The 17,491-nt window shown below is 36.5% G+C and overlaps 2 protein-coding genes across 5 annotated transcripts in view; both read left to right on the top strand.

Moving 5' to 3' along the window:
* The window catches only part of rorab (RAR-related orphan receptor A, paralog b), a 45,787-nt gene extending 38,197 nt beyond the window's left edge, over positions 1-7,590 (top strand). For both annotated transcript variants that reach the window (XM_065267547.2, XM_065267548.2), the window contains 6 exons: positions 561-682; positions 2,439-2,571; positions 2,692-2,799; positions 2,894-3,004; positions 4,569-4,681; positions 4,759-7,590. In XM_065267547.2, the coding sequence (XP_065123619.1) occupies positions 561-682; positions 2,439-2,571; positions 2,692-2,799; positions 2,894-3,004; positions 4,569-4,681; positions 4,759-4,923 (752 nt within the window). In that variant the 3' untranslated portion in view covers positions 4,924-7,590. The remainder of the gene's footprint in view (positions 1-560; positions 683-2,438; positions 2,572-2,691; positions 2,800-2,893; positions 3,005-4,568; positions 4,682-4,758) is intronic.
* Positions 7,591-10,093: 2,503 nt separating this feature from the next.
* anxa2b (annexin A2b) lies at positions 10,094-16,321 on the top strand. 3 transcript variants are annotated; one of them, XM_065267782.1, is made up of 14 exons: positions 10,094-10,129; positions 10,590-10,697; positions 11,976-12,077; positions 12,598-12,691; positions 13,207-13,301; positions 13,409-13,522; positions 13,704-13,794; positions 13,872-13,951; positions 14,368-14,427; positions 14,561-14,654; positions 14,728-14,823; positions 15,133-15,191; positions 15,295-15,417; positions 15,531-16,321. In XM_065267782.1, the coding sequence occupies exons 1-14, from the start codon at positions 10,109-10,111 to the stop codon at positions 15,588-15,590; spliced, it is 1,197 nt and encodes a 398-aa protein (XP_065123854.1). In that variant the 5' UTR covers positions 10,094-10,108; the 3' UTR covers positions 15,591-16,321. The 3 variants fall into 3 exon arrangements, with proteins under 3 accessions (XP_065123854.1, XP_065123855.1, XP_065123856.1); XM_065267783.1 differs by lacking the exon at positions 10,094-10,129 and having other exon boundaries at positions 10,575-10,697; positions 11,970-12,077; XM_065267784.1 differs by lacking the exon at positions 10,094-10,129 and having other exon boundaries at positions 10,635-10,697; positions 11,973-12,077.
* Positions 16,322-17,491: the final 1,170 nt, after the last annotated feature.

Genomic DNA, 17,491 nt, shown 5'->3' with positions numbered 1-17,491 from the left:
GTTGCTGATTTTAGTGCAGATACTGGGTGAGCCTGCTAATAGCACAGAAAATATGAATAGGATTACACTAAGTAAAACCATTTTTAGTTCATTTTTGAGTTATTACATTGCTTTAAATGATGAAGGACTGAAATATGTTTGCAGTTTTATCACAATCGAGCTATCATTTTTGTTTGCATCATTTCATAAGCAATTACAAAAAAGAAAACATTATTATATTAAATTGCATAGTGCCATCGTAAATAATTATAAAGGATGCTGCCGAAACAAGAATGATTGACAGCTGTGGGGTTTGAAACAGCAGGAGTCTGTGAACTCCCCTCCACAGTCCATTTAACACGACATTAGTAGGAAGTGCCTCGTTTACACAGACGAGTAAAAGAGTCACAGAAACCTCTGGCGTCTTTTTCACAAAAAAAATTGTTTCTTATTGCGAAACGCTGTACTTCTCATTTTTAAACGGACAGTTAAATTTGTCATTTTTGCATTTCCCAAACCCGGGAATGAAGTTTGTGTGTCAGCTCCAGCTGTTTGACTCTATTTGTGTGTTTCTGACACAGACCATCTGTCAGAGAACATCTGCAAGTCTCACCTGGAGACGTGCCAGTATCTCAGAGAAGAGCTAAAACCAAGCAACTGGCAGACAGTCCTACAGGCCGACCTGGACGCCTACCAGAAAAAGGTGTTTGGCTATAGTTGTTTGGCTTTGTTTACACCTGGTATTTATTAACAGTTGTCTTTGGTGATCTGAATGGTTCGGCCAGCAGAGACGAACTGCTGTTCACACCTGGATTTATTGCACAACTTCTGTGTCAAAGGACAATAAACATTGTTAATTTTGTTAATTGTCTGTAAATGCATTTCTATAATAATTGTCTGATTGAATCGAAAGCAGACACTTATTCAATCCAATTTGGCAAGATGAGAATCTTTATAAAAAGCTTGTTTTAAAAGCATGCATCATGTTTATTTCAATGCACATAATGTATTTATATTGATTTTATACAATAAAAAATTACATTTGCACACCATTTTTTATAAAAGTTAAGACTGAATGGACCTGAAAATGTCAAATGGTGTAAACGCTAATTGCGCCAAAGAATGAGAAATATTAAATATTTGATCCACCTTGATGGCATGTAAGCGTAATCATCAAAAAATCATTTTAAAATATAATTGTATTATTTTTTTTAATGTAAATTTGAATGCGTTTTTGTAATACTTGTCCTGACATAATGAAATCAGTTTTCTAAATAATCTTTGACAAATTATGTAAAAATAATATTATATAGTAGCGTCTCGTGACTGCTCATCCGAGGGGGCAAATACAAAATAAGTGTTCGGAGTGTCGTGTGTTGCTCGTGTTTTTAAAATATGTGTTTGTGATCCATGCGCATCACGTGTTTTGTCAAAATAAGTGCCTACTGCACACGCGTCAAAACCGCTCACATTCACAAAATACACGCAAGACACTCCCTTAACAGTTAATTCTGATTATGCATGAGATTATGCGAGTATCTGGCAAACGCGAGCGTCTCTTTTATCATAAACCCTTTAGAAGCGTCTGCAGCAGGAATTTATTTTGACAAGACGCATGATGCACATAGGTTCACTGGATGCGCCAAACATATATTTTGAAATTACAAACCACCCACATGACGGGCTACATACATGTTGTGACGAACTTCGCATTGAGCGCCCTCGAAAAAAGAAGTCACCGGCCGCCACTGATATTACACTTAAATAGATGATTATATATTTTTCCACATTTTTATGAATATATTTATATTTTAATTTTAAAAAATACTAGTTACACCACATTGACATTATTGCAATTATCCCCCAAATATTCTTTTAAAATGAAATAAAACCAGAAATTTTAGACTTGGTCCTCAAAAAAGACAATGTATGCAAATAATCTGCAAATTTATTTTGAAATTTTAACCCTTTTACATTTAATTGAACCATACGGACACAAAATAATTAACGTCACGTCATTGACTTTTTATGTTTTTGCATTATTGCAATGCAGCTTTAAAAATGTAGCATAAAGAGTAAATAAATTATAAAAAAGGAAAATTATAAAATGTAACCCTGCCTTGAAAACTCAGCTAAAGTCTTTTTTATTTACTGTTTCTACATAAAATCATCCAACATACTGTAAAGATTATTCTGTGAAAAATAACCTCGATATCTTTAATATTGACGGAGTAAGATCATGCCAAAGACCAAAATCAATGGGTAAAATTGATGCTCCTTATGTACAGTACCTCAATTTAAACAAATTCTGCTGGCGTTTCCTAAATAATGTCCTTTGTCTCTTTATCGTTTGATTAAAGGTCATACATGGTTTTCTTTAATGTATGAATGGATGGGTGGACTGATGGATGGGCATTTATTGATCCCTGTAACATACAGTCTCTCTGCACTCTGTCTAGTCTCAGGAGGACATGTGGCAGCTGTGTGCGGTTAAAGTCACTGAGGCCGTGCAGTACGTGGTTGAGTTTGCCAAGCGCATTGATGGATTCATGGAGCTCTGTCAGAACGATCAGATCGTGCTGCTCAAAGCAGGTAAGCCACAGATGAATGTCTGTACCGCTTCACACATACCAACAGCAACACATCAGTGAAGTGACAAACTGTGCCAGAGCCGCTAAATGCTAATAATAAGCGTGGTTTTCTGTTCCCCAGGTTCTTTAGAAGTTGTGTTTGTGAGGATGTGTCGGGCGTATAACTCCCAAAACAACACAGTCTTTTTCGACAGCAAATACGCGGGGCCAGAGGTCTTCAAAGCCCTGGGTGAGCATTAAGAGCTGTTATTTCTTTTATACAGACGGAAATAGCACATAGAAATGTGAAGCACTTGCTGAATTTTTTTTTCGTGTTTTTTTAGGCTGTGATGATCTTATCAGCTCGGTGTTTGAGTTTGCTAAGAGTCTGAGCTCTCTGCAGCTCACCGAAGATGAGATCGGCCTCTTTTCAGCATACGTGCTGATGTCTGCAGGTGAGAGAGGAACAATAAAGACAATGTGCTTCCTTCATGAAACACAAGCTGAATGATTTTTTTGGTGTACAGAGTTCATAAACACTTACTCTTGTGCAAATTGTTGGGGATAGATCATGAAAATAATTTTTTTCCTGTTGTTTAAGTGCTATAATTGGGTCCCCAGTAGGGTTGTGCGTCGATGCATCGCGTCCCCCATTAAAAATACCTGTCTAAAATCGATTCTGAATCGCAAGGCTTCGATTCTGTGTTTAATGCACAGCTTGTGCGTGTACTACGGCTCTGTGATCAGAAGGACGTCTTAATCAATCTAAAATCATTATGAGTTTGAATCATTTATAATGTGCATTTAAAAAAGCAACACTCGTCCAAAATCATTCAAAATATTCTTTATTATCATGAAAATAACTGCGATATAAATATTCCTCTATATATTTCCTGGGCTGCGTCCGAAACTGCATACTGTATAGTAGGTACTGAATAAGATGAAGTACCTACTTACTTGCCGTTAAAACAGTAGGTACTGTATAGTATGAATCCTGGTAGTATGAATGAGATTAGGACGTACTACATCCGCCATGTTGCTACATCACGTGACAAACGTCGTCATGACGTCATGTCATTTCAGCGCGAAAACAGCCGCATGCCTCTTCTTTGTTGTTGGATAACTCCTCTCCCAGGGCATCATGGGATAGTGAAGTGTCCATCGTATGCACACTGCAAAATCTAACCGGAAGTAGTAGGTCATCCGGGTACTTTTCGCATACCGTTTTTCGAATACTATGTATTCGCACATACTACTCGTCTCGCCTACTACTATATAGTTTGAAGTAGGCGGTTTTGGACGCAGCACTGAAATAGCTTTGTAATGATAGGCTACTTCTTCTGTGGCACAAATGGAGTTTCTGTACAAGAGCGCCCTCTGGCTTTTGGATGTGGCGGCATTTCACCGTAATTCATTCAGATTCATTCATTGAGAAAACGCGCATTTGCACGATTAATTGTCACAGCCCTAGTCCCCAGTGCTTCTATCAACCTAGAAAATGCGAAAAGATCAACCCAGTGACTTAGTTTTGGTAAACCATTCTCTGCAAGCATGTGAAAAAATAGCTCATTGAAATTTGGCTCCCCTTGTGATGTCAAAAGGGGATAATACCTCCCATTAATCTGCACTATCCAGCCACAGCACTGCCATTTAGTGCAGAGATCAGCTCATTTGCATTTAAAGAAACACACCCCCCAAAAATTTGCTCCAAATTTTAACATGCTATAATAAATTATCTATATGATATTGAGCTAAAACTTACTCTGGGGACACTAAAGATTTATTTGACATCTTAAAAAATGTCATTAGACATGCTGTTTTGATTCTCTTGTTAATGTGACATTAATAAATGAATGGTTTTACGAATTATTAGTGGAAAATTTGATCATTTTGTGTTTCATGAATGAAGCCAAATGTGAAAGGGATGATCAGTTGAGATTAGAGCACTGTGGTTTTGCGGTGGCTGAATTACGTAGACATTAACATGTGAAGATGTTGAACTCTGTGTGTTTACTGTAGATCGCTGCTGGGTGCAGGAAAAGACCAGGGTGGAGAAACTCCAGCAGAAGATCAAGGTCGCCCTGCAGAATTTACTACAGATGAACCAAAGGGACGAGGGAATTCTCACAAAGGTACGACTTCCTCCTTAAAAGCAAGCATAACCTTCGCGTATACTTATCTGACCTCTCGTATTTTTAATCCCATGTAGCTGGTCTGTAAAGTATCCACTGTCCGGATGCTGTGCCGTCGTCACATGGAGAAACTGAGCGCGTTCAGAGCTCTGTACCCAGAAATGGTGCACACGCGCTTCCCTCCGCTCTATAAAGAGCTGTTCGGTTCGGACTTTGAACAGGCTCTGCCTCAGGAGGCCTGAACGAGAGAAAGACTCGTCTTGATGCTGCACGAATCCATAAAGAGAGACTAAGAGAAAGAAAGAGAGATAATACTAACATGCTGACAAGAACTCTAAGCTCACTTCAGCCTCGGATCATGTACACTGCATTCTCACAAAGCACTTCTTAGAGTCCAGCTGCACTTTGAACTCGTCCCTCTGGCCATGCGCCCGACAGCTGGGTGATCTGAAGAACAGGAAACATCAGAAGGCTGACAGAAACTGTCCTCGGGGTGCAGGCCCGTATTTAGAGTGTTACTCTATCTTTTAGCGTCCCGTTCCAACTGCATGACATCTCAGTGTTGAGAGCGAGCAGACACGCCCACTGCGTGTCTTTAAATACCCCAGCGGTGCCCTCTACTGGTTATAGAGGGTAAATCAGAGACAGGAAATGAACGTCTGATGCTGAAATCCCTGTCTTTCTCCACAATGTACAGCCCATGTTGGTGCTAATATGACAGCACTGCCCTTTTCTGACCTCTTCCACTATACGGACATTCAGCAGGGACATCACAGGCATTAACACTGCCACGGCCCCTGGAGAAAACAGCGGAGATGCACAAGGCATGACGTGGGACTCGAACCTGAGACCTGAATCACTATTGTAGTGAAACGTTGACTGTTGTGTTTTCATGATCAAATGGCGAATTCGGAGGCAGTGAGTTCAACTACACGCATATATATATATATGTACTTGCTAAATGGTTAGTTAAATCATGCAATGTATGATGTATAGAACCTAACAAAAGGTAGCACTTTGTGTTTTTCCCAGCAATAAACAATTTGAATTGTGTGAGAGAGAAAAATCTGAAGGAACGTGCTGTTGTTTTAGGTCGGTGAGATCTAAAATGTTTTTTTTTCCTGTGTTTTGTTACATTTCTGTCGTTTAAAGCCAGCTCTCTGTGTCTCTAGATGGTGAAGTGACACCCTGTTGTGCCATAGTGATTGTGTAATTAGATTTTCATCAAAGAGAGTTGTGTTAAGAGATGATTGACAGTTAAGGGGCATGTGTTGACATTCCAGGAAATCTTGCCGTTTATATTAAATGTTAGAAAAAATGTATTTTATGCACCCGGTACTGCAGCTGATCAGAGCAAAGGAGAGACAGGAACGATTGTCTTTCTTATCTTTGTAGCTTTGTGCGCAGGCTATTTCTAAACCCAACAAGATGTCAGATCTTTGTGTCAACACTTTTGTGCCCTCGACCAACAAACACGCAAACCAAATTTGATGCATTTAGCACAGAGCCAACATAACAAGGACAGCAATAACCTTAGTAAAGGTGTTCCAATCTAACATTTGTGTTAAATGTTTTTTGTAAGGGCTGGCACTGCTTTACTTGTAGTATTGTTGATAGTATCTGATGTCGTGAAAGACAATCCATTAAATATCTGACCTCATTAAAGGGTATATTGGAACTGCTCAGGGAAACTATTGTTTTATAGCCGAGGCGGCCAATGAACGTGTCGGAGACTGCGATGGTGTATGAAAAATAAGTGTGCAAAATTTACTATAAAATCTTGTGAAATTGTTTCGTCCTCTTTTAGCATCAGGGTCAGCCGTGTAAATGAAGAATTATCCCAAAAAAATACTGAGCAGAAAGCAATAATAATGGCATAATCGCATTTTGAGAACGGCATTTACATGTGAATAAAGAAACACGGAACGTCGTTTTTGTTCGGGTTTTAAATTTGCTTGTTTTGGATCTCCATGATATCATTATTTCCTTCCTGTTTCTTCAGAGACCTTATTTTGCCTGTGTAATCTCTGTGAATATCTTTTCAATCACACTGTTGTTTGTGTTGGTAATATCTAACTTTTATAGCACTTAAATGGTTAGTTAACTGATTTCTTTTACGTCATCAAATACATTGATTTCTGACATTGTCAAGGTTCAGTATGACTTATTAACTGTTTATTATTATTATTATGACACGTGTAGTGTTTGGTGTTATTTGTGTGCTAGTCCAGAGACCTGGAATGTTTCTTTCATTTGCCAATTATCTTTTAAACGTCCATCACTAAGGCAGTATTGTATTTTCTCTTTGCTTTGGTTTGGGGGCATGGGCACTTAATCTTCTATGTACATGTTTTAAAAAAAAGATGATCACAGTCCCTTTTTCAGTTGTCATATTTTCACTGACAAATGACCAAATGTTTTGTACACAGTAATATACACACCATAATGTGCTAATTTGTGAGTAATGCTAATTGTTTGAGTAAATCACGGTTTGTATAAAAACTTCCTTTTGTTTAGAAAACTCTCCATGGTTTTTCCCCATGTACATTTTTCCCATCCTTAATTTTAAGCAGGTTAACAAATGGTCTTTGTTTGGATGTAATCCACCAAGCTCCAGTAAATCTCTAGACTTTGCCTGTTTCCTCCTGTTTGTTTGTTTGTTTTGAGGTATTCCGCCTTTGTTTTGTATATACACCTGTACAAAAATGCAAAAGTATTGTTTTCCTTGAAATACAGTTTTCATCTAATGTTGTGATTTTGTATTTAGAGGTTTTCCCCCTAAATTTTATTAAAGGCGCATGTCACACATTGAGAAATAGTGTGTTGAACGTGCTGATGACAATAAAAAATCCCACCGCTTGTGATGGAAATAACAGTTGTCATCTCTTGTTTAATGGTGGGTTGGTTTAATTAGAGTCATGTCGTCTTTGATCTGTTGGATATTTTTAAATGTTAACTATAGCATTTTAATATATAGTTAGTTAAGTTAGTGTCTCACACTTAAAAAGAATAACAATACTACTGCCAAGTAAGATTTGTGATTGCTTGTTTGCTCCACTAGAGGGAGCTAAGTGCTCACCTCAGTTTTTACAGGTATAATCTTGTTTTGTTCTTTTCAACAGAGGTGAAACAATGTTTGCATTGTGTGATACAGTACAGATAATCTTTATGTGCTGTGTCATACACAGCTTGGAAAAAATGCATGTAACTCTTAGAAGTAGTTGAGCGGATAATCACTTCTGTAATGTTTTAGTATTAAAATAGGCTTTATGTACATAGTTCTGGTTAATTTCTAACCAATTATGAGCTATCATCGAAAGTGCATTTTTCATGAGTTCAAAATTGTCTAAGCACTAGTTAAAGGTGCTATGCAACTTTTAGAAGGAGCCCTTGACAGAAATGCAGTATAGTAACTACACTCACCTAAAGGATTATTAGGAACACCATACTAATACTGTGTTTGACCGCCTTTCGCCTTCAAAACTGCCTTAATTCTACGTGGCATTGATTCAACAAGGTGCTGAAAGCATTCTTTAGAAATGTTGGCCCATATTGATAGGATAGCATCTTGCAGTTGATGGAGAATTGTGGGATGCACATCCAGGGCACGAAGCTCCCGTTCCACCACATCCAATAGATGCTCTATTGGGTTGAGATCTGGTGACTGTGGGGGCCATTTTAGTACAGTGAACTCATTGTCATGTTCAAGAAACCAATTTGAAATGATTCAAGCTTTGTGACATGGTGCATTATCCTGCTGGAAGTAGCCATCAGAGGATGGGTACATGCCATGGTGGTCATAAATGGATGGACATGGTCAGAAACAATGCTCAGGTAGGCCGTGGCATTTAAATGATGCCCAATTGGCACTAAGGGGCCTAAAGTGTGCCAAGAAAACATCCCCCACACCATTACACCACCAGCCTGCACAGTGGTAACAAGGCATGATGGATGCATGTTCTCAATCTGTTTATGCCAAATTCTGACTCATTTTTCCAGTCTTCAACTGTCCAATTTTGGTGAGCTCGTTCAAATTGTAGCCCCTTTTTCCTATTTGTAGTGGAGATGAGTGGTACCCGGTGGGGTCTTCTGCTGTTGTAGCCCATCCACCTTAAGGTTGTGCGTGTTGTGGCTTCACAAATGCTTTGCTGCATACCTCGGTTGTAACGAGTGGTTATTTCAGTCAAAGTTGCTCTTCTATCAGCTTGAATCAGTCGATCCATTCTCCTCTGACCTCTAGCATCAACAAGGCATTTTCGCCCACAGGACTGCCGCATACTGGATGTTTTTCCCTTTTCACACCATTCTTTGTAAACCCTAGAAATGGTTGTGCGTGAAAATTCCAGTAACTGAGCAGATTGTGAAATACTCAGACCGGCCCGTCTGGACCAACAACCATGCCACTCTCAAAATTGCTTAAATCATTTTTTTTTTGCCATTCTGACATTCAGTTTGGAGTTCAGGAGATTGTCTTCACCAGGACCACACCCCTAAATGCATTGAAGCCATGTGATTGGTTGATTATATAATTGCATTAATGATAAATTAAACAGGTGTTCCTAATAATCCTTTAGGTGAGTAAACCGCTGATCCACTTACTGTACATGGAAGTCGCCGCCATGTTTCTACAGTAGCCCTTAACGGAAAAATGTTTTACAAAGGCTGTGTTTTCCCCTACGTTGTCTCATGCGACGACTGTAGCTTCGAAATTGAGGTTGGTTGCAATTCGCCATCTCGCTGCTTAACACATTACTCCTATAATAAATATTTGGTGTTAGTTTAGTCCAACTCAGTTTAAAATACAAATATTTACATGGAGTTTGCTCTCAACAGGCAGATGGTCTAATATTTTATGTGAATAAGATCACCTTATAGGGCTGTGATACTTGGCTTTTACTTTTAGCCTATAGTGAGATACAGTACATGATGTATGTGTGTGCGCTGGCTGCTCTTATAAAACCCATCCCACATCTTTATCGCTATGACTGCGAGCACAGGACACTGGTTGTGACTCTGGTGGGGTCATCACAGGAATGATTTGTGCTTCTCCACCTTCAGCAAACTTCCTGTGAATCCCACAGTGAGCCCTTGTTATCCTAATACCACACACACACCTACAGATAACTTTTCAGCTTGTAAATCTAATACATTTGATACATTGTAACAAAGTCCCTATGTTCATTTTTTTCTTTCAATCCTGTTATAACTAATATTCAAAAGGCATAGCTCACCCCTTCCCCATGTATTGTGCTTTAGCCTCTCCCTCTGAGACAACAAAACTATTTACTTTCTGACTCTCTTTTATTGAACATTTAATCTGCATGGTGCACTGTCATTCCTGTTTCATAGTTAGTGGGCATGTCTGGAGAATATTGAGTAAAAAAATAGTTGAGGAGTTTTAAACTGGGATATGTCCTTGAATGCAGCATGGGTTTCATTCCGGTTCAGGTACTGATAGCATTTGCAGATTGAATCCACTGTTAGAGTAAAATGTACATTACATAAAAAAAAGAATCATGTTAAAATCAGTTTATGTATATGCATGTCATTGTTCAATTTCTTAAATGATAATTAAGGTTTGGATTAAAACAGACCCTTCATATTTGTTTTAAAAATGGCATATGACAAAACAGCAGATGTTATATGGACTGCTGTGAACTAATAAATAATTGATATGGTGTCCATATTGTAAAAATGTCTTTCTGTTTCTGATCATGAATTCATTTTTACTTATTGCCAAACCAAATATACTATTGCTGTGGAAACAATAATCTATAGAAACTTTGAATTGTTGGTTGGAAAATGTGGTTGCCATAGTAAAGTTTCATAAAGTATGTGTAGCCTAGTAAATGAGTAATTGTTTAATGACTTTGTACAGTAGGTGAGTGAGTGTGTGTGGGTTTGATAGGAGGAGTCATTTGCTGACAGCATTAAAGAGGTAAATCCTATCCTGAGAGACACAGCTGGATCTGTAGAGCTGCTCTTTATCACTTCATCACATCCTCATCTGTCTCAGGTGAGATTTATACCTTTCTCTCTTGTGATTCACAGTTCATAAACTTAAGATGGGGACACATCTAAGGCTTTTTGCACAGATTATGAATGTAATTTGGTCATATCAACTGATCAGGCCCAGTCTTTTCCTGTTGTGCACAGTCTTTGTTTACAGTTACAAGAAACAATCCTAAAGTGTGTGTCCAGTACTAGAATGCTTTAACAAGTCCTTATGTGTGTCCCCATTGTAAAAAAAAAACACACACTTAATCTACACTGTAAAAAAATTCAGTAGAAATGACAATGTTATTGCAGCTGGGTTGCCGGTAATTTACCGTAGATTTAAATTTATGTTATTAACTGGCAAGAGTTTGTTCAAAGTTAAATAAATTTTAAATATTAACAAGTCTTTACAGAATAAAACTATACAATAACAGCCTCATGCAAAGGATTCTGGGAACCAGAAATCATCATCAACCTTTTTCTGTTTTTTGCTTCAGATTTTGTTTCCCAGAATGTTTTGCTTGATGCTGTTTTTTAAGTTTTACTCTGTAAAGACAAAGACTTGTAAATGTTTAATGTTCATTTAACTTTGAACAAAATTTTGCCAGTAAAAAACATAAATGTAAATCTACGGTAAATTACCGGCAACCCAGCTGCAATTTCTACGGAATTTTTTTACAGTGTAGCTCTACTTATTTACTGTAATTTTACAGTAAGATTGATGAAGTATTGTGAACTTTATTAAAAGATGACGTTAACATATAGAAATAGTGTGTTTAGAAAATGTGTGTGTGTGGGGGGGGGGTGCATGCGTGCGTGCATGAGTGTGTGTGCGTGTGTGTGTGTGTGATGGTCAGAGGTTTATCTGTGGAATGTGTACTGGGTGCGGATCTGGGTGCGTCTGAACAAACTTTGAGCAAACCCTCCTCTCTCATTTGAAAATCAAACTTACCTCATAATTTATACTGCAGAGAAAATGATTTTCTGTTATCACTGCTATCAGTGCATGGGTAGGTTTACCGGCTGTTATATTGCTAGAGAAAACAGGCCAACAACAGGCTGTTAGTCTCTTTATGTTTGCAATATGCATTCTTTTAGAGAGAAGTGAAATGCATGCATAGTTGCCTGTGAAGTAACCAAACTAATTCAGTCTCTTACTCGTAGGGAAATGCCCCATAATCTAATTTATGACAACCATCACATAGACCTTTGATACTAAGGGTGAGGTTGCACACGGGTTAGGTTGTACAACGTTATAAAACACTGTGTTTGTCTTTTATTTCATCTTCAGTACTAGTTTCTCACCAGTTGTGGATCATTGCATGTATCGTCGATCAACTGCAGGAAAATGGCCTTAGTGTCTCAGATTTTGAGTCAGCTCACACTGAGTTATGGAGGGGTAAGACGATTGTAATGACACATATGCAATTATTTATTGTTTGGTTTGACATACTGGTTTAAATATAATATAAATGTATTATATACAAACAGTGTAAAAGCTGATATCAAATCAACACATATTTTTTATGTTACTTAAACTTAACAAATAACGTTAAACAATTTCAACTTGTTTTTATAAGTTGTGTAAACTTATCACAAATCAAAACTTAAAATAGTACACTATAAAAAAATGCTGCATGAAGGTAAAACAGTTTGGTTATGCAAGTCAATTTAACCTACTATTTTATTCAATTGTTTCACATAATTTGTTAAGTTAAAGTAACATAAAAATATATGTTGATTTGATATAATGTTTTACACTGAATTGACTTGCAAAACCAAGATTTAACATAATGCTGCATTTTTTAAAAGTGTACCATATTTATATATTCTGTGTTATGTTATATATTTTTTATAGTGCATATCCTTTCTATTGCATTTCTAATGTATGTATTTATATGATTATTTTGTGTTTTCAGGAGAAAGAACCTAAATGTCCTACACTACTGCCAGTTTTCGATTTTAATCCAGACATGGATGCGGCCAGAATAGAGACTGCCATTAAAACCAAAGGTAAGGGATGGCACCATAAACATTTATATATTGTGCACAATATTTGCTCTAAGCAGGATGTGTGGTTATTTAACATTTGAGACTTAGCTACCATTGCCTTCAGCTACAATGGGTGGAGAGTACTTCCCTGTAGATATAACTTGATCTGGTGTCACATAGGAACCAGTGTCTTAATGTTTGCCAGCTTCTGTGAATCTTTTCTGCATCCATACACATAGAAGAATAATGGCACGTGTAATTTTAAAGTCTACTTAATAACTCTTCATTGCAGTGCTACAATAATAAATGTTATTATGTTTCTAAGTGTGTGAGTGGGATTGTAATAAATATGTGCTAGGAATGCTTTATTCTGTTTATTGATGTTAAAATAAAAAGAGGCGAAAAGGTTTAAATCTGTCATTTAGCCAGAAGATGAACCCTTAGCTAAATTATGCTGTATGTGTTTTATAGCTTTCTTTTTTTTAGTCCATCTCCTCCTCTCAGTCATTCATTCATATTTTACTTCTTTCACTCAGGTGTGGATGAGCAGACAATCATTGATATTCTAACAAGACGCAGTTACTTACAAAGGACTGAAATTGCGTTTGTGTATGAGAAAAGAGCAAAAAAGGTAGACACTGTCATTATCTGCATTATCATACCTAACGAAGTTACTAAAAAAAAATATAGAAAACTATAAAAAGGATAAATTATCCTTTGTGTACGTTTGTGTTGTAGGATTTACTGAGTGCCCTGAAGGGGGCGCTTTCTGGTCCTCTGGAGAATTTGATTCTGGGGATGATGAAGAGCACACCACAGTTTGATGCCTCTGAACTAAAAGTTTCAGTGAAAGTGTGTTTGATTGACACTCTTGTCAGAATGATGCAGCCTTACTGCTGAAGAATCAGCATTCAGCTCATTTAAGTCTGTAATGTGACATGCATAGGCTTTACAGTGGTTTTACAAATGTTATCTTTTGAATTAAAATAACTTTAATATCATTTCTGTAGTTATATAACAGTGTGTTTTGCAGGGGTTAGGCACTGATGAGGAGAGTCTCATTGAAATTTTGTGCTCTCGCAATTCTGAGGAGCTGGCGGAGATCAAGAAGGTTTATAAAGAAAGTGAGTGGCACCATGTGAGTAAGTGAGTGGCCTTCGCATATACAAATATAAACCTTATATTCTTCTCTCCATCTCAGTGTTTAAGAAGGACTTGGATAAGGATGTAGCTGGAGACACATCTGGAGATTTTGCTAAACTGCTGTTGGCCCTTGTACAGGTAAAATAAATTCAAATAATTTTTACCGGAATTATTTGTAATACATATTTGTGCTAAAATTATTTGTAATTTTACTTTATTAAATATGCAAATAATACTCGGGTTACAAGCCTGACTCTCTTACCACTAGACCACAACTGCCCCTATGCCAAATTCATGACTGTAAAAGTAATTAGTAAATTATGACATATGGATGTATAGTGTACTGTACACTCTTATAAATGAAGGTGCTATAAGAAACATTTTTTGTTCCCCAAAGAACATTAAAGTTGAAGGTGCCTAAAAGAACCAACTTTTTAGTATATAAAACTATTTTGCTCTATTTTACTTTATTTTTACTATTTTTATTGTATACATACTGTATTTTAACATACAGTATGAGTAAAAAATGCATAAACATCACTCTATGTTTATAGGGCAAAAGGGATGAGCCAACTAGCGTGGTGGACTATGAAAAGATCGACAATGATGCAAGAGTGAGTGAACCAACCAAAGTACCAACAATGGCCCTTAATCAGTCAAGGAGAAAATATATATATATATATTCAACATGTTAAATCAAAATAGCATATAGCTTTATGTAATGCTGTGCCTTGTGGTGACGATCAGGCTCTTTATGATGCTGGAGTCAAGAGAAAAGGAACTGATGTAACCACCTGGATATCAATATTCTGTGAGAGGAGTGTCCCACACTTGCAAAAAGGTACTATTATTATTATATTAACACTCTTATTATTAAACAAATGCACCACCTAATCAAAACATCTTTTTCTAAGTGTTTGAAAGGTACAAGAGATACAGTCCATATGACATGAAGGAGAGCATTCGTAAAGAAGTGAAGGGGGATCTGGAGAAATCCTTCCTCACACTAGGTAACTCTCATCCATCTGTCACTCATTAGACTGTCACCACCAGGCTGTCAAAACACCAGCATGTAGAGATCTGTATGGCACATTTGATTATGGTTGTGCCTGCTGGCATAGTTACTCTTTAATGCTCTTTCTTTTGGGAATCACTCCATCATGTTTTATTAAACTTAATCACAAGCTGTTTGCTAAGAAACATTTTATGCCTTATAGAAATTTATTTGTGGCTGAAAGCCGCTAGGGTTGAAGTGGATTCATTTATTTATGAGGAAAATATGAAACTTTATCCTAAGATCTGTCTTTATGTTTCTGCAGTTGAGTGTTTAGAAAACAAGCATCTTTATTTTGCCAGCAGACTCAATGATGCCATGAAGGTAAGTAACTAAATGCATTTTGACATGTACAATAGGCTAAAAAAGACCATGCATCCGTTCACATTTGTATTTTGATTTAATCTTTCCTTTCTGATGTTTGCAGGGTAAAAGTGTAAAAGACAAAGTAGTGACCCGCATCATGGTCTCTCGTTGTGAGATTGATCTCATGAAAGTCCGCGCTGAGTTCAGGAGGAACTTTGGCAAATCTCTGCACCAGACAATTTCTGTAAGTATTCAGTTCTCTTTTTCCTTCTGTTTATTTATCACCCTTTTATTTTTTTTCAGTTTTTGTTCACAAAGCATATTTATCACTTTTTTACATGTCTTGTGTTTCCTCAGGAACAAACTAAAGGTGATTACCAGAGAGCTCTTCTGAATCTCTGTGGAGGAGATGACTAATTAAATTAACTTTATTTTAACCTGCAAATGTCCTGAGTTTCAAACAATACATTACAATTACTGTTACTATTACTACTAGAAATGCAGTATAGACAGATATCTTTATTACTAGTTAAACTGGTCATAGTTTTCTCAGACTAAGAAAGAGAAATAAAGAATTGTAAAATAATGATGAATCATTAAGATGTTTAAAATAGTTGTTGTTATTCATAAAAATGTATTCATAAAAAATCTAACGTCAGGTGTTGAATATTATTTTGCTGGTAAATCAAATATTTCATCTGTTCCACTAGAGGTCACTAGAGTTATTTCATCAACATCAAATGTCAAAAAAGAAAAAAAAAATGGGTAACGCTTCACAATAAGGTTGTATTTGTTAACATTAGTAAATGCATTAGCTAGCATAAAGTAACAATAAGCAATATAGTTTATCATCATGTATTAATCTTTGTTAATGTTTGTTTAGGCCAATAGTTATTCATGTTAGTTGTTAGTGCATCAACCAATGTGAACAAATACAACTTTTGATTTTAAAACGTATTAGTAAATTCTGAAATGACCAAAAACTTTAAGATTAATAAATGCTGTAGAATTGTGTAGGTTTATTGATAGCATAATGCATGTTAACAAATACAGCCTTATTTTAAATTGTTACAAAAAAAGTGTTACAAAGTGAACATAAGTTTATAACAATATCCAATTTGAATGTAATTAAAAATCATAAAAATTAATTGTACTTTGTTTTGTTTTGTTTTTTGTCAATTTCCTACCAACATTTCATTTTTACTGAACAACAATAATTACATTCTGGAGTCGATTCTGATATAAAGTAGACAACAGCCACTAGAGGGCAGTAGTTTAATTTGAACATTGTAAAGTGCCCATCATCTTTACAACGGATGAGAGCAAAACTTTAACGTTATATCTGCTCAGATTTGCGATCGTCCAAGTCCAGCGTTTTACTGAAAATATGACTTTCGTCATATTTTTGTCATGACAACTGTCATAAGTAATGTATCCCATGTATTACACGGCTGCCTGACACGTAAGTAAATAACAGGAAACGAAATATAAAAAACAGGACTAGGCCTCAGTTTAATTTTTAAATATAACTAGTTTTAAAAAACATGCCTAACTAAAAAATTACTTGTGTGCAAAACAAAGGGCACTCATGTATTTAAGATATCTCAGTGCAAGTTATTTTCAGTTTGGACAGCTCTTAAATGTATTTTAGTTTAGGACTAGTCTATCCCTGTACGGGAAACCGCCCTATATTTGTAAAAATTGGAAGATGACTCGCAGTAATTCACCCGGATGAGCTGTGTGTTATCAGTTTTAGTGGTTAGGGATAACCGACCTCCGAATTTCGTGACTGGCCAATCAGAATCAAGAAATTCTTGCAAGTAATAATAACAACAACAACAACAACAACATACAAGTGTAACACACACACACACAGAGATTATAAACAAGCACTGCAGATAAGAAATATTTCTAATGACGTCAATTTAAACGAAGGACCAACATGGCTACTGATTTTTACTAGGACTGACTGTTTTCACGTGAAATGAAAAAATAAACTAATAATCTAATGAAAATCTTGATAATTAACAATTATATTTAATATTTAAATAAGGGGACCATGTTACAAAAACTATTTGGCATCTTAATAATTAGTTGGCACTTACTGTATGTAGCTTACAAGCCATTGCTCCACATATGATTGACACTCTAACCCTTAGTTATTGTAATAGAGACCTTAAGGTCAACTACAGCGCTGTGATCACACTTTGAAAGAGCATGAGTAATAGAGACTGTGCAGTGCTGTGTGTTTTCTAAAGTAAAATGGCATTAAATTATCAGGCATGACAGTTTTTAATCTTCCAGATTAATGTCATTCC

Source organism: Paramisgurnus dabryanus, chromosome 2, assembly GCF_030506205.2.
Source record: "Paramisgurnus dabryanus chromosome 2, PD_genome_1.1, whole genome shotgun sequence".
Lineage (NCBI taxonomy): Eukaryota > Metazoa > Chordata > Actinopteri > Cypriniformes > Cobitidae > Paramisgurnus > Paramisgurnus dabryanus.
This window is presented reverse-complemented; position numbering and strand designations above follow the sequence as displayed.

Coding starts and splice junctions, on each gene's coding strand:
- anxa2b (XM_065267782.1), top strand. CDS start 10,109: ATGGGTTTCATTCCGGTTCAG. Junction 14,428..14,560: donor AGATCGACAATGATGCAAGA/GTGAGTGAACCA, acceptor GGTGACGATCAG/GCTCTTTATGATGCTGGAGT. Junction 14,655..14,727: donor TGTCCCACACTTGCAAAAAG/GTACTATTATTA, acceptor TCTTTTTCTAAG/TGTTTGAAAGGTACAAGAGA.